The 16100-nt window shown below is 42.6% G+C and overlaps 1 protein-coding gene and 1 long non-coding RNA gene across 4 annotated transcripts in view; one reads left to right on the forward strand and one right to left on the reverse strand.

Moving 5' to 3' along the window:
- Positions 1-3102: 3102 nt before the first annotated feature.
- LOC126015763 (uncharacterized) lies at positions 3103-10147 on the reverse strand. 2 transcript variants are annotated; one of them, XR_007498252.1, is made up of 4 exons: positions 10131-10147; positions 8615-8748; positions 3741-3956; positions 3103-3471 (listed from the first exon to the last, which is right to left on the reverse strand). It is a non-coding gene; the product is annotated as an uncharacterized LOC126015763 (long non-coding RNA). The 2 variants fall into 2 exon arrangements; XR_007498251.1 differs by lacking the exon at positions 10131-10147 and adding an exon at positions 9035-9224.
- ATP8A2 (ATPase phospholipid transporting 8A2) overlaps positions 10012-16100 on the forward strand; it is a 763449-nt gene continuing 757360 nt past the window's right edge. For both annotated transcript variants that reach the window (XM_049778216.1, XM_049778217.1), the window contains exon 1: positions 10012-10198. In XM_049778216.1, coding sequence (XP_049634173.1) covers positions 10123-10198 — 76 coding nt within the window. In that variant the 5' untranslated portion in view covers positions 10012-10122. The remainder of the gene's footprint in view (positions 10199-16100) is intronic.

Consider the following 16100-nt stretch of genomic DNA (forward strand, 5'->3'; position numbering starts at 1 on the left):
GGAAATTTTCTTCCTGCGTTTCTGGGACTCCAATGATTCTTAAGTTGTTTCTGTTGAGCTTATCATTATTTTCATCTGTTCCCATTTTTTGACTAATTTTTCCATTGTCTGTTCATTTGCTTTAAGTTTTTTTCCAATCTCTCCCACTGTATGGATTTGTTATTTATCTCATCTTCCACAGCACCAATTCTATTCTCAGCTTCTGTTACCCTGGTGTAGAGCTTATCCATTTTGTCATTCACTTCGTTTACTGATTTTTTTCTGGCCTTTTATTGACCTGTTATTTCAGTTTGGAATTTTGTGATTTTTGTCTTCATATTTTCTTGGTTCTTATTGGTGTTCTGTTCAACTCGATCCATGGTTTCTTTGAGTTCATTGAACATCTTCCATATTGCTGGTCTAAACTCCTTATCTGAGAGATTGATTAGTTGGTTGGTCGGTTTCTGGTCATCAGAATTGTCATCTTCATTCTCTATGTCTGATGCTGGCCTGTGTTGTTTCCCCATTGTCACACTTGTATTGTGGGTTTTTCTATGTGTTGTGGTGGTATTCATTGGCTAAATGATATACGTGGACATGGTCCTCTGGCTCCACCCTTTATGGGTGGGTTGACTTGCCTCTAAGGAAGGGGTGTCCTCTGTGGATGAAGCCTCACACAGGATCAAATCTTAGGCCTGAGCATACAGCAGAGAAGACAATCTGGGGAGAAATGCTGGGCTTCAGTCATCGAGCACAGTTCTTAGTGTTATTTTTTCTTCTTTTTTCAATGGCCTTCTTTCCTTAGAAAGAGTGCACGGCCGTGTAGCGAAGTGGAGTGGCCATGCTCTGCTGGAGCCTCTTTTCAGCCCACTCTCAAGAGGTTCAGGCGACAGGACAGGAGACAGACACACACAGGCAGCACTCACAATTTCTCACTGTCCTTCTCTTTATTTTTTTTAAAAACTTTTTTCTATCATCCTGAAACAAATGTATTATGATCAGTTATGACAACTATGTTATAAGTTTCCTTTAAATAAATTAATTTAAAAATGCTGTTTATTGCTATTTTGAGAAACACACATCGAAATACCTACCTACTTTATCAAATGTCTACTAATATAAAAATAACAAAATCGATAAGTTAAATCCTAAATAGTTTCACTTAAGAGCCATGAATTCAATTGAATTTGTATTTGTTTTGACCGTTAACTGACTTAATGGTCTATATGAAGTATATAAAATTGTTCATAAATTTTGCCTTACTAAGACCAGTTCTACTTATTCTATCATTTTATTAACTTATTAATTTGATTCTTTATAAAAGACTTTCCAATGATCCATTTTGCCTAGCTAAGAAATTTAAATTTTATCCTATGGATAACAAATAACAAATTGAAATTTGACAAGGACTCAGTGCTGAAAGGGGAGAAAGTGATATGCAATGCACCCCTCCATTAACAATAGTGCAAATCACAGTATCAAAATTGAAAGAGAGAGAGAAAAGAGAGAAAATGAGAGAAGCAAGTTTCCTGTTTTAGAGACAGGCAAGGATGGGGGATGGAGGATGGGATGAACCGGGGTGGGGGGACATCAGTGATGGGAAGAGTGCACTGGTGAAGGATGGTGAAACCCAACAATAAACAATTTTCTAACCACAATGCTTAAATAAAGCCATTCAAAAATTTATAAAAATAAAAGAAATTCGTTCCACACATAAGATTTCCCCCATTTTAATGTGCCTATGCAAAAAAGGAACAATGCCACATGATACTACTGGTACATATGGGGGTAAAAATTACAAGCTAAACCATCTCTATAACCTGCTATAACATGAATTCAGAACTCAAGAGAAATTTATCTATTAGAACTTCCTACTAAACAGATCCAAAAAAAGGAATGGGGAAAACTACCACTATATAAGGAAATAGAGAATAAGTATTGTTGTGTTACTGATACTACCCTAATCAATAATTGTGCCCCACCCTAGGGTGTGACCTGGTGATACTATATTGGATTATTCCTTACTTGGTATTCTGCTCCCACCCTAGGAAAATAAATCTAAAGAAATATATATAAAGGAAATATAGATATTCCCTTTAAGTCTTTTGATATAGTCGGGGGTGGGGTGGGGGATAAAATCCAGAGCACAGAGTCAGCCTGTGAAGCAGTCTTGTGGAGTCTGAAAAAAACGGCTCCCAGCAGTCACACATATCAGGAAATGTCCTCGAGCTTGGGGTTTCTCAAAAACTGAGTCTGGTATCGAGCAACAGTCCACAGTAAATGGAGGTTGGAGAAAAGGGGCCACCGAGAGCAAATCAGCAACAGTAGCAGTTGCAGAGGCAAGGTGGGCTGAGAATCTGTCTTTCTGCTTTTGGTTGGCAGCTGGTTGGGGTAGGGTTCCTGCGGTGTTAAGAATTGAAGGTAAAAAATGGTTAAATAGGGAGAAATAAACAAATCAGGGATGAGAGAGTGAAGGGTTAGAAAAGGATTTGTGGGGCAGGAGAGATAGCATGGAGGCAAGGCATTTGCCTTGCATACAGAAGGGCGGTGGTTAGAATCCTGGCATCCCATATGGTCCCCTGAGCCTGCCAGGAGCAATGAGTGTAGAGGTAGGAGTAACCCATGAGTGCTGCCGGGTATGACCCAAAAACCCAACCCCCCCAAAAAAGGAGTTGTAAAGTGGTAAGAGGGTGTGAGGGGAGGAAAGATTATATGTAACTGGGGAAATTTCAGATGCATATTAGACAGACATTGAGTTGGCCAACACATACAATCATGCACACACATAAACACATAGTTCCATGGGTTACAATTGAAAAGCTGACCCAGGTGGTATGGTCAGAATGCTTAGAAAATATAATACTGGCTAGTCAGATGTAAAGGTTTCCATTTTCTATTTTCCATTTACATGATTGGTGAGGGTAAACTTTGCTGAAGAAAGTCTTCCTGCCTTGGATTATGTATAGGGCCTTCTTAAAAATAATCCTAATTTTCAAGTCTAAAATACTAAAAGATATGGAAATGATCACTGAAAAAGGAGTCTACACCATGAAGTATCAGGGTCTTGAGCATCCAGCTTCCTTTCCTGAAAGTTAATTGAAATCATGAGCATTAAGGTATAATGGTAAACTACCTAAAATTGAAAATAAATTGCAATAACATATTCAATGAATGAGCACTGTAGCAGGAGTCTATGGCATGCAGTTGCATATTCCATTATTATTCGAGGATATAAACAGTAGATCATATTAGCAGGCATAATAAAATAGAAAATGAATTGATTAGAATTTTTGTCAAGACATCTTAATGAGCACTGTCTTCTGAGTCTAACAGCATTGCAGTGTGAAACTAGGGCAACCAACCTCTGTCTCCAACTACCATGGCGGACAAAAATATCAAGGAGTTATTATAGACATATTAAAATAAAGATATTAAAACTTCTTATAACTAGCACTGTGGTGGGATACCATGGCTTTCCAACACATTCTGCACCTGTTTCTGTGGATAAAAGCACAAGAAAATTATCATAGACATCTATAAGAACAAGTTGTTTAGACACCTGCTCAATCTAAACAGTTGTATTCATTGCTGAAGGTCTCTTTGAAGTATAGAAGAGAATATAAGCTTTTTTCTTATTGTGAACCAGTGTGAATTACAAGTCTTTCAGTTATATTTAAGGTACATAGTGGCAATAAATTAGGGTCATTCCCACCACCAGTGTTGTCCTCCCTCCGCCCCTGTTCCCAGCATGCATCCCATACCTCACCTTTTGCCCCCTGGACTGCTAGTGTAACAGGTCCCCTTTGTATATAACTTGTTATAAATCTTGATTCTGCTGTCGTTGACTTTGGGTTTGTTATTTAGGCCAATCATTATTTATTTCCACTCAATGGTCATGTGACTGCTCCTGGTACCATCCACTTTTTTTCTTTCCCTCAATTTCTGAGGCAGAACAAGATGATTCAAGTTCTGTGGTTCTGTTGGGAAGAGAATATAAGCTTTTGTGTTTCTCCTCTTCCACTCAGTTTCTTTTCTTCTCACTAAACTCTGGAGCTACTGATGTTCAAGCAACTACCAAGTAGAACATTGTGTTGACTTGTACAGGTATTCTAAATACTACATATAAGTGATATCATTCTATATTTGTCCTTTTTATGGTTTATTTAATTTAATATATCTTCTAGTTCCACCCATGTTGTTGCAAATTGCATAATTGCTTCATTTCTTACCACCATGTAGTATTCCATTGTATATATGTACCACATCTTTATGATCCACTCATCTGTGGTTGGGCATCTAGATTGATTCCAAGTCTTAGCTATTGTAATGAGTGCTGCAATGAATAGTGGTTTGTATAATTCTGTTTTGGGATAGATGACCAAGGGGGTTGCTGGATCATATGGCAGCTCAATTTTGAGTATGTTTTCCATATTTGGATCAGAAAGCATTCCACCAACAATGGATTAGAGTTCCTTTCTCACTACATCCTTGCCAACAGAGATTGTTCTCAGTATTATTGATATGTGCCATCCTCATGAACTTTATAATTGAATGTTCTAAGAGCTTGAAGTATGTTGCCTGAATTTAAATGAAGATTTCATTATAGTTTAGGTAAATAGTCATTTTGATGATATTGATTCTACCAATCCATGAACATGGAATGTTCTTCAATTTCTTTCTTAAATGTTTTGAAGTTTTCTTGGTATAGATCTTTCACCTCTCTTGTTAGGATGATTCCTAGATACTTGATAGTTTTGGACACCATTTTAGGTAGGTTCTTTGATCTCTTTCTCCTCTGATTCATTATTGGCATAGAGCAATGCAACTGTCTACTGCAGGAGTCTCAAACTCACAGCCTGCAGGCCACAAACGGCCCTCCGTACATCATTTTGTGGCCCTGCCCTAGAGGAATCTTTTTGTTTTGTTTTGTTTTGTTTTAGTTGTTTGGGTCACACCCCCCCCCAATGTTCAAGGCTTACTACTGACTTTGCACTCAAGGATCACCCCAACTTTGCCTCCTGCAGCCCCCAGGTAAATTGAGTTTGAGACCCCTGGTCTACTGTGTATTGATTTGTAGCCGGCCACTTTACTGTAATGGTTTATTGTTTCTAGGAGCTTTCCTATGGACTCTTTAGGGTCTTCTATGTATTGTTACCCCTCTCCAGGGCAAAATGCTAATCTTACCTGATGGTCAGACCAGCCCACTGGTGGGATTGGTAATTAAGGCCTGGGGTTGGGGAGAGAAGGAGCAGGAAAAAGAGGCAGCAGGGAGAGAGATAGCATGGATAAAGGCTATTTAGCTTAGAAGCCACACATAGTGGCTAGGGTCTTGTAATAAAACTTTATGTCTCCTAAAACTTCAATGGACTGCTGTGGGTCATTTCTTTGCTGTCACCCTGATACCTACAGACCCACTGTAGGGGCTGCAGGCAGTGGGCGAGCCTAGAAAGGCCTCCCCCATCATCCATGCACCACCATCAAGGACTCTTATTGATTTATTTAATACAACAAAGTGACACCTTGACATGGACTTAAACTCTGGACCCTAGAAGACAGCGATGATGGTGAGATACCTGGTCTTGTGGTTAATCTTGGCTTTACTCAGCTGGAGTGAGTCCAAAAGGTGGAACCTAAACTAAACATGGCAAAGACCACTCATTAACACTGTCATGGCAATTATTAGTGTATCATTTCTCTAACTACACTCACCCCTCTTTGAGGTGAGCCAGTCCTTCTGGACCTCATCTCTGGGCATCATTACAAAATGTCTTTTATTTTTCTTAAAACCCATAGATTAGTTAAACTATTCTGTGTGTGTGTGTGTGTGTGTGTGTGTGTGTGTGTGTGTGTGTCTGCGAGGAGTGATTTCAAAGTACATAGCCAAGAGTAACCCCTGAGCATCACTGGATGTAGCCAAAAACCAAAACCCAAAAAACAATAACAACAACAACAACAAAAACATTCAAGCCGTCTCTACAGTTTTCTCTTGTATAGAAGTTAAAATATAATGTAGTTTCTTGCATTTGGTTTCTTCAACTTATATGTTGTTGGGATTTATCTGTTTTGTAGATGGATTAATAGTAACTATTTTTCATTGCTGAGTAGCATTCATTGCATGGATATATCACCTTTTGTTAGATATTTGTCAATGGACATTTGGTTATTTTATATTGGGGGCTACTGTGTATAATATCCTTAAGTCAATTTATTTTTTAGTGTTTTTTTAAAATCTGACCCCTGGCACTCTATGTAGTCTCTCAAGCTCTACCCAAGTCATCCCTGAGTATAGAACCAGTAGTAAGCAAGCTCCAGATACAGTCAGGTGTGGCCCCCGAAATGCACTTAAAATGTTCATATCTACACATAACATGTATACATAGATACAAGCTATATATTTACATGTATACATGAATAAGTATTTTACAAAGGAGGTGCAGTTTTACTTTTGCTTTGAGGCCACAACAGACTGTGCTCAGGACTTACTCCTGGCTCTGAATTCAAGGGTAACTCCTGGTGGGCTTGTTGGACCAAATGGAGTGCTGGATATAGAAATTAAGTTAACAGAATGCAAAGCAAGTCCCTCCCCCCTCCCTCCCCTCCTTCCTTTTCCCTTCCCTCAGTCTCTCCTTCCCTCCTCCCTTCCTTATTTCTTTCACTGCCCTCAGTGGTGCTCAGGGATCACTCCTCGCAGGGCTCAGGGGATGATATATAATGTTGGGGATTAAATTTAGGTCAGCTGTATGCAGGATAAGTGTATGTAAGTGTATGTACTGTAAGTCACAGTTCTATCACTTTGGCCTAAATATAAGGATTCCTCTGAAAGGTCAAACATAAGTCAACGAGTTATTCATACTGGCACTTGGAGTCTAAGATAGACATTTGGATCATTTGCTAACTTTTGTCTGTGTGTGTGTGTGTGTGTGTGTGTGTGTGTTCCTTGAAGATCTCAAAGGGAAGGCTGGGGTCTAGCTTCTGTAGATAAATACCATCTTTTTTTTTCTTTTTCTTTTTTTTTTATTTGAACACCTTGATTACATACATGATTATGTTTGGGTTTCAGTCATGTAAAGAACACCACCCTTCACCAGTGCAACATTCCTATCACCAATGTCCCAAATATCCCTCCTCCCCACCCAACCCTCGCCTGTACTTTAAACAGGCTCTCCATTTCCCTCATACATTCTCAATATTAGGACAGTTCAATATGTAGTTATTTCTCTAACTAAACTCATCACTCTTTGTGGTGAGCTTCCTGAGGTGAGCTGGAACTTCCAGCTCTTTTCTCTTTTGTGTCTGAAAATTATTATTGCAAGAATGTCTTTCATTTTTCTTAAAACCCATAGATGAGTGAGACCATTCTGCATCTCTCTCTCTCTCTCTGACTTATTTCACTCAGCATAATAGATTCCGTGTACATCCATGTATAGGAAAATTTCAGATAAATACCATCTTAATTCTCCAAGTCACACAGAGGAACTAACCTGCTAGTAAAATTAAGAGAGTAAAACCATGGCAATCAATGAGAAAATGCAAGTTCATGCAAGACCTCCAACTCTATCCTTTCCTGCATATGTGCTGTGATTATCAGGATTTGCCAGTTAAACTGTCTGAACATTCTAAATGTTTTCAGGACGTTTTAGGTTATCAGGAGATAAACTTGGAAACAGATCAATAACCTCATTTCATGATGGGTTGCACAAAATTCTTTTGGTCATTTTGTGGTGGTGAAGAAAATTGCATGTTAGTATATTCTATTTTTCATAGAACCCCAAAATAAAAACCCTCTATTTCGTCTGTTCTTATTAGCTAAAAAAAGAACATATCTTAAGGTTCGAGGTTGAAAAAGTCTTATTTCCCATTTCCAGTTCTTTTGAATTCTTCTAGCAGTAATCATTCATAAACATCCCTGAATCAGTGACAAAGTTTTTTTTAAAAAACTCATGATTAGGATTATTACTTTGTATGTAAAATGAGGAACCATCTGATGACAGAGTTTCATGCATACAACATTCCAACACCACTCTCTCTACCAAAATGTCTGCTTTCCTCCACTACTTAACTATGGTCATCCTGAATAATCATGGAATCTCACTGGAAAAAAAAATCTCTCCCATTATAGAGTTCAGCTTAGCAAGTTGGAAATATTTTTTGACTTCAACTTCCCGAGAAATATTTCTTTATTACTAGAAACACTATTAAATTATGATTAAACTATTAAACCATGATTTACAATGTTATTGAGAGTTGAGTTTTAGTCATAGAATGTTCTAGGACCAATTCCACCACCAGTGTCAATTTCCCTCCACCAATGTTTCCAGGTCCCATAGCTTGCCATCTTGACAGGCACATTATAAAGTTTGTATTTTTTAGAAACACTATTTTATTTTTTTTTGGTTTTTGGGTCACTTAGGGGTTAATCCTGGCTCTTCACTCAGAAATCGCTCCTGGCAGTCTTGGGGGACCGTATGAGATGCCGGGATTTGAACCACCGTCCTTCTGCATGCAAGGCAAATGCCCTACCTCCAATGCTATCTCTCCGGCCCCAGAAACACTATTTTTTAAAGGCCCAGAACAGAGCAGTAAAGAATCTTACTTGAAGCTAAAATTGCCAGCCTACATTTAAAAGCAAAAGTACCATACCTTCTGTACCAACCTCCCCTTTAAAGAAAATGGGTCTCAGAGGATAGTTAGGAGCAGGAATGCCTTTCAGAGCAGAGACTCCATGTTGCTCCCTTGTCAGTCCTGCTGCTTTATTTATGCAAAGTGAACCTGAATGATTACATACTCATCAAATACAGGGTCAAAGAATTAGACTTTTATCCTAATCTTTATCTTGTTTCAGTCTGGCCAAAATTGATCAAGTGACCTGAAACAAGTTATTTCACCTTGGAACAATTTTCTTTCTATGGAAGATGCGGGATGGGGGGAAGGGGGGTAAATCGAGTGTCCTCTAGGGATTTTTTAAAAAACAGTTTTAACATGTCACTAGTTAAAATTCAAGTGGGGATTTGGGGTGATCGTGGTGTGGAGTCTCTGAATTCCAGGTCATACATACTTGAGAAACTTGCTCCTGGGAAAAACCAACACAAATCCCTCTTGAAAAAGAAAGCTTCAGTTTCTCTTTGCCAGCTGCTATGACTACCCCATCCTCTTATTCTGTAACCCTCCTACGAATTCTTGAGCTCTTTCAGATAAACTGGAAGTTAACAGTTCCTCAAGGTAGGAGCTTCTGTCCCAGGTCTTAAATTCACCAAAACTGAAACAATGGATATTATCTAAAGTCAGTGGCCAAAAAGAATATCCAAAAGTCATGAAACTTGCCAGACCACCCAGTACAGTCCTTACATTTTCTGTAAACATTTTTTTCATTTGATAAGTAAACAAAGAATCAGGTTGCCCTCCCCCCCCCCCCCACAATCCATATTTAACTTAGCCCTACACTAAGGGGAGTTTCTTTTCCTTTCCCTACTACTTTCCAATAAACTTTCCTATTTCCAACGCCGAGCATCTTTTTTACTCAATATTTTCACATTCAGTATTCTCACTGTTGAAAATATTGACGAACGTGGGAACCATGGACCAACACAGACAACTCTGTTACTGCGCCTGCATAACCATCAATGATTCGGGGGGGGGGGGGGAAGGGTGAAAACGTAAAGAGAAAGGCAGGTTTGGGAGCCGAGATCTCAAAACGCGCCCAGAAGACCGGTTGCAGAGCAAGGCATGGCAGGTGACAAGTAAAATAGGTAAAGTGCTGACCAGCAGAACAAAGCAGCCCTGGGCGCGCGCATCCTGGCGGAGCTCCCTGAAGCCCAGACCCCCTCCCGGGCCCTCAGCGAGAGTCTCCCGCGACCCCGTAGCCCCGGGTCCCCCTAGTCGTTTCCAGATCCTTCCACCCCACCCGGGCCGCTCCTCCTTCTGCCGTTCCCCGCTCCCGGTCGCTCCCCGCCCCCCGCGCCGCGGACCGCCGGCGCCGCCGCACTGGCAGCTGCGGCACGGACGCGACACGGGCGGCGGCCACGACCCGGAGCCGGAGCGCCCAGCTGAGCACCCCGGCCTCGGCGCGCGCCCACCCATGGCCCTCGGGCCGCCGTGCCTGGCGCCCCGTCCCGTGCGCTGCAGCTGCCGCCCGCCCGCGGCGCGATGCCCACCGGCCCGGGTCTGGACCAGGCGCTGAAGATGCCGCTGGCCCGGAGGTCACGGATCGGCTCCACCGTGGGTGAGACGCGAGGGCGGCGCGGGAGGGCGGCGGGGCCCGCGCACCGTTACTTGACACCGCTCCCCCGCCCTTTGCTTTCCGCGGGGCCTCTCGGGGACGGAGGTGGGGGACGGGCGCCGCTGCACCTGGGCCGCCCCAAGGGATTCCCTCCTCCCCCGACCTACAAGCCAGTCGAGCTGTCCCGCTCCGGGCCGAGCTGTGTTCCCGCACCGCGCGCACCGCTCTGTGCCAGCGCGCCGGTGCGCCCAGGAGTGTGTGCGCGGCCAAGGACCGCGCACCAGTGTGCCCGCGCGCTGGTGCACCGTGTCCGCGCCTGCTCACACTCGCGCGCGCGCCAGGCACCTGCCGCTTCGCGCCTACGCGCTGCTATGGCGGCGGGTGTGACCCGCTTCGGGGTGCTGGGCCCGCCGCGGGCGCGGTGGCTCCATTGGGCCGGGGCTCAGGCCGTGCCTGCTCCCAGGTGGCCGTCTGCCTAGCCCGGGAGGCGTCTGCTGCAGATCTCGGAGCGGCCGAGGGGTCGGTCGCGCCGCCTTGCTTGTACCAGCCGGGGGGGCCTTCGGCACACGCAGCCCCGACGCACTAGGTCGCGGCCCCCCGCAGTCCCCTCCGTAGCCCTCGCACCCAGACCCGTGACACCCTGACTTCCAGGGACGAGCCCACCAGCACAATCAGGTTAGAGGCCGGTTTTGTGTCTTTCCACAACCATCCTGGACCTTTGTCGTGCCGCCCCGGGTTCATCAGTGATGACACATGACAGTGCTTGGGCACCCGAGGGAAGGGCCTGGGGAACGGCAGGACTCCTACGCGGTCTTTCAGGGGACCTGTACCTTGGAGGTGTGACGCGGGCTCTTCCAGCTCCTCTACCCCAGCCGAGGCGCCTCCGGATACGGGGGCTAGTCCAGCGGGGGCTGGCGAGACCTTGAAAGGTGTCGAAGCGCGCCCTGGGCCTTAAGCCATGGTTTCCGAGAGCCTGAGGCCTGAGAGTGTCCTGTCTACCTGCGGGAATTCATTGCTCGGAATAGGGGGCTTTGGTGGGAGGGGCGAGGTGGGCGGACACGGACTCGTCCAGCCTGTTGGTGCACACAGCTTGCAGGATTTGCCCGGTATGTGCACGTGAGGCATGAGGACTAGGTGTAGAAATCTGGGATGGGGAGAACCCTGCAACTGCCCCCACCCTACAGCTGTCCGAGGGAGCAGAGTCTAGACTGGAGTTCTAAACCTAGGGTAGTTGGGCTGTGCCACTCTAGACCTAAGACAAGTATTCAGAATGGATCCCGGGTTCTCAGCCTCACCACTTCTGGGGCTGTTCCAGGAGGTGCTGCTGTGGTCAGGACGCTTCAGTGAGCTTTGCACAAGGGCAGTCCAGAGTTTTCCACTACTGCACTGGCCTGGCCAATGATGTGAGTGGCATGGGTCACGCGGCAAGATGGGTGGGTGCAGTCATGGAGTCCTAGACTATCAACTCGTCAAGGTTTGGACGAAGAGGGCTCTGGCTGCTCTGCTAAACCTCCAAATCTGGGGTGTTCCTCTGTGCGCAGTGCTCTGGAGAAATTAAGCAAGACGTGGTCGCTGGGGCTGGAGAATTAGTACAAGGGTTAAGGCATGAATCTTTCATTCAGCCATTTCCCAATTTCATTTCCCCAGCACTGTTTTGGGAGCTCCCCGGGAATGATCCGTTCCTAAGTATTGAACCAGGACTAAGCCCTGAGCACTGCTGGGTGTGACTGCAACACACACACACACACACACACACACACACACACACACACACACACACACCATTTAATCTGGACTGTGGAGGTCATTAGTAAACCTGGAAAAGACTATTTTTTGTGTAATCATACAGAATCAAAAAAAATGTCTAGAAACCTATGGGTGGGCTTCTAGAGAAGCGTAGGGGATTGTTAGAGGAAAGAGCATGTGCAGAAAGCTCTGGAAAGAATTTCGAAGAAAGGGTAGGGGTGAGCAGATTGGGTGTTGGTAGGAGGAGATAAATTCCAGAGAGGCTGTTGAACATTAATATTGCTCATGTACAATTAAGATCAATTTTGCTTATATAGTTAATGTTAATGTTACAGGTATAGTTAACACTAACGTTGCACATGTGCTTCAAGGTGTAGTTAATATAATATTGCACATGTATAGTTAATGCTAATTCTGCACAGTTAATGCTAAAATAGCAAGTGTGCAATTCTTTTTTTTTTTTCTTTTTGTTTTTTGGGCCACACCCAATGACGCTCTGGGGTTACTCCTGGCTATGCACTCAGAAGTCGCTCCTGGCTTGGGGGACCATATGGGACGCAGGGGATCGAACCGCGGTCCGTCCTAGGCTAGCGCAGGCAAGGCAGGCACCTTACCTCTAGCGCCACCGCCCGGCCCCGCAAGTGTGCAATTCTAATAACAGTTAATGCTAAAATAGCATCTTGCAATTCGAATTTTGCACATGTGCAGTTAATGCTAATATTGCATTTGTACAGGTAAAGCTACAATTGAAGGTATACAGTTAAAGCTAATATTGCAGGTGTGCAGTGGATGGTGATCTGGTTCACAATGAAGAGAGACTAGCAAGGAGCCCAGAGGCAGACCATGAGGAAAGCTTGCTGAGGGCAGGCTGCAGGGCTGCAGAAGTCATTAACAAAGCACTTTGTCTAAAAGCAGGGAGTCTATTTCTGGGGCGTTTTTGTTGTGACGTGTAGAGGCTCCTGAGGGTTGATGCACACAAACTTGGGTGAAGCCTCCCAGATTTAGATAAGGACTACAACTATCAGAGGGGTGGAGTTGTACATGTTGCTAGCGGCGGGGTGTTGGTTAGATTCTAGAGGTTTGTTGGTTCAGGAATTTCCTGGGCTCTGGAATCTTCTTTCTGCATGATGAAAGTGTGAGTCAGGAGTGGAACATTACCATCAGCAGCACCAATTTGAGCTCTGAGTCGTCTTCACCCTTCAGTAGAAATATCTTGTCCTCGTTGAATAATTGCCTCCAAATGAGTATGATTTGTGGGCCATACCTGGCATCAATGGGGCTATTCCTAGTTCAGTGCTTGTTGGAATCAAACCCAGGCAAAACAAGCAAACCATGCACTTGAGCTCTTTAAGCCATGTCCTACTCCCTATGTATATTTTTCTAAGGTTTTTAAAATATTTTTGATTAAAACATTTTTTTTTTTTGGCAATAGTGACAGTGTTGTTGCTTTATACTGCAGTGCTGCAATACCTAGACCACGAACAAGTATCAAGGTCACTCCTGTTATTCCATGGTCATTTCTCCCCTACCTTTCCTTGTTAGAATCCTCAGATCACAGTTAAAAATATGACCTCCTCTCAGGGTTTGTTTTTACTGAGTATTGACTTATACCCCACTGTGCTTCTTTATATTTTACATGTGAGGGAGATCATTTGGTGTTTGGTCATTTTCTTTTAGACTCAGTTTTCTTAGCCTGCCACTGTACAGTTTTGTTCAAGTTGCAGAAAACTACAAGATTCCTTGATGGAATACCATTCCATTGTTTATATATTTGTGAATATATATATATATATATTTGTGATATATATGATATATATCACAAATTCTTTATCTACTCTCACTTGTTGTTGGATCCATGCATAATTTCCAAGTCTTGACTGTTATAAATAATTCTTCAATAAACATAGATCTACATAACTTTTTGCATTAAAGTTTTTGTGTTTTAGGGGTAGATATCTAGGATGGAAACTGAAGGACATATGGAAGTTGTATTCCTAATTATTTTGAGAAGTCTTCAAACTGTGATAACTATGCTCTTTTTTTTGCCTGTACTTTTTTTTTACATTTTTTAATTTTGATCATAATGGCTTACATATCTTTCACAGTAGTATTTTAGGTACATATTAACATTGAATCAGGGGAATACCCATCACCAAATTTGTCCTCCCCCCATCCCAGTTCCCTTATCTGCAACCCATATACTCCACCATCATGCCCCGGGCTGCTAAAGTAGGTGGTCCCCTCTTTGTCTAGCTTACTATTAGTGATCATATATATATTTGGTCCTGGTACCCTCTCTTGTTTCCCCCTCTATTTAAGAGGCGAAGCTAGATAAATCGAGTTTTGGTTTTGTTTGAAGGAAAGAAAAGCAATAGATTGGGGTACAAAATAAGAAAAAAAATAAAAATAAAAGAAATCAAATATGCTGAAAATGGGCGAAGTTCTTCTAGAGGCTTTCAACATCAGTTTGAGAGAAAATGTGAAAAAGGTAATTGAAACACCACAACAATACAGAAAGAAATATCGAATTAAATATCCAGTGAGCACTACAGCAATAAAGACAAGCACCACACAATAGTCTCGGTTCTGAAATCAAATCATGACAGAGTGCAAAAAGAAAGAAAAATAAGATAAAATAAAACAAAGTAATATTGGAGACATCGACTTCAATATCTACACCAAAATAAAGACATCAAAAAAATAGATCAATTGATAAATGAATATCCTTTTCTTTCCTTTTTCTCTTTTCTTCTTCTTCTTCTTCTTCTTCTTCTTCTTCTTCTTCTTCTTCTTCTTCTTCTCCTCCTCCTCCTCCTCCTCCTCCTCCTCTTCCTCCTCCTCCTCTTCCTCTTCTTCTTCTTCTTCTTCTTCTTCTCTTCTTCTTCTTCTTCTTCTTCTTCTTCTTCTTCTCCTCCTCCCCCTCCTCCTCCTCCTCTTCCTCCTCCTCCTCCTCTTCCTCTTCCTCTTCCTCTTCCTCTTCCTCTTCCTCTTCCTCTTCTTCTTCTTCTTCTTCTTCTTCTTCTTCTTCTTCTTCTTCTTCTTCTTCTTCTTCTTCTTCTTCTTCTTCTTCTTCTTCTTCTTCTTCTTCTTCTTCTTCTTCTTCTTCTTCTTCGTTTTTGGGTCAGACCCGGCAGCGCCCAGGGATACCCTGACTCTACACTCAGAAAGCACTCTTGGCAGGCTCAGGGGATCATATGGGATGCCAGGATTCGAACCACCATCTTTCTGTATGCAAGGCAAACACCCTGCCTCCATGCTATCTCTCCGGCTCCCAAAAAGCCTTTTCTTAAAATAAAAAACAAAACAAAGAAATGTTCTATTAAAATTTTGATTAATTTTTCATCCAGTTTATAGGTTAATCTGGTGAGAAAAGGCATTTTTAAAATGTTGATTTGTACCTAAAATGTGGTATTTCATAGGTTTTAAAAATGCTTTAAATATCAGTGTTATAATTTTCTTCAGGAGGTTTTAATTGCATAAAGCAATTAAAATGTTTAATACATGTCACTGACACTACAATAAATGGGCCTTTGGTTTTTACATTATTTACATTATTTTTTTACATTATTTAGTTGCTGCAGGTGCCTTTGAAACACTTGGGTTTTTTTGTTTGTTTGTTTTTAGGGGGTATGGACACATCTAGTGATGCTCAGGAATTTCTTTTGGCTAAATACTCAGAAATCACTCCTGGTGGTATTCAGGGGACTATATGGGATGCCAGGGATCAAATCTAGTTGTGATACTTTCCCTGTCCTCTTCAGTCCTTTGTGTTCAAGTAAAGGGGAATCAAGAAACCAGGCATTACTACCTAGGCATTACTGTTGGTACAAAATTACGCAAGCTTTTGAAGGGTGGTAGGCAATTTCTGAAAATTTGAAACGTGCAGCTCTTCCATGACACAGCTCTTCTTTCTGCTTTTGAGAATCTATTCCAGAGAACTTCTGTTTCAAAAGAAAAAAATGTATGCAAATATTCATAGCAGCTCTGTTTATAATAGTCTTGTACTTTGTGTCTTTCAATCTTGAATGATGACACTAATAGAGTCACACCCCGCTGCATGGAATATTACTCAGCAATAAACAGTAGCCAAATATTGGTTGCATACAAGAACCTGCGTAATCTCTTTTGGGAATAGTTCAAAATCTAAAGGTTACCTGCA

Source organism: Suncus etruscus, chromosome 8 (assembly GCF_024139225.1).
Source record: "Suncus etruscus isolate mSunEtr1 chromosome 8, mSunEtr1.pri.cur, whole genome shotgun sequence".
NCBI lineage: Eukaryota > Metazoa > Chordata > Mammalia > Eulipotyphla > Soricidae > Suncus > Suncus etruscus.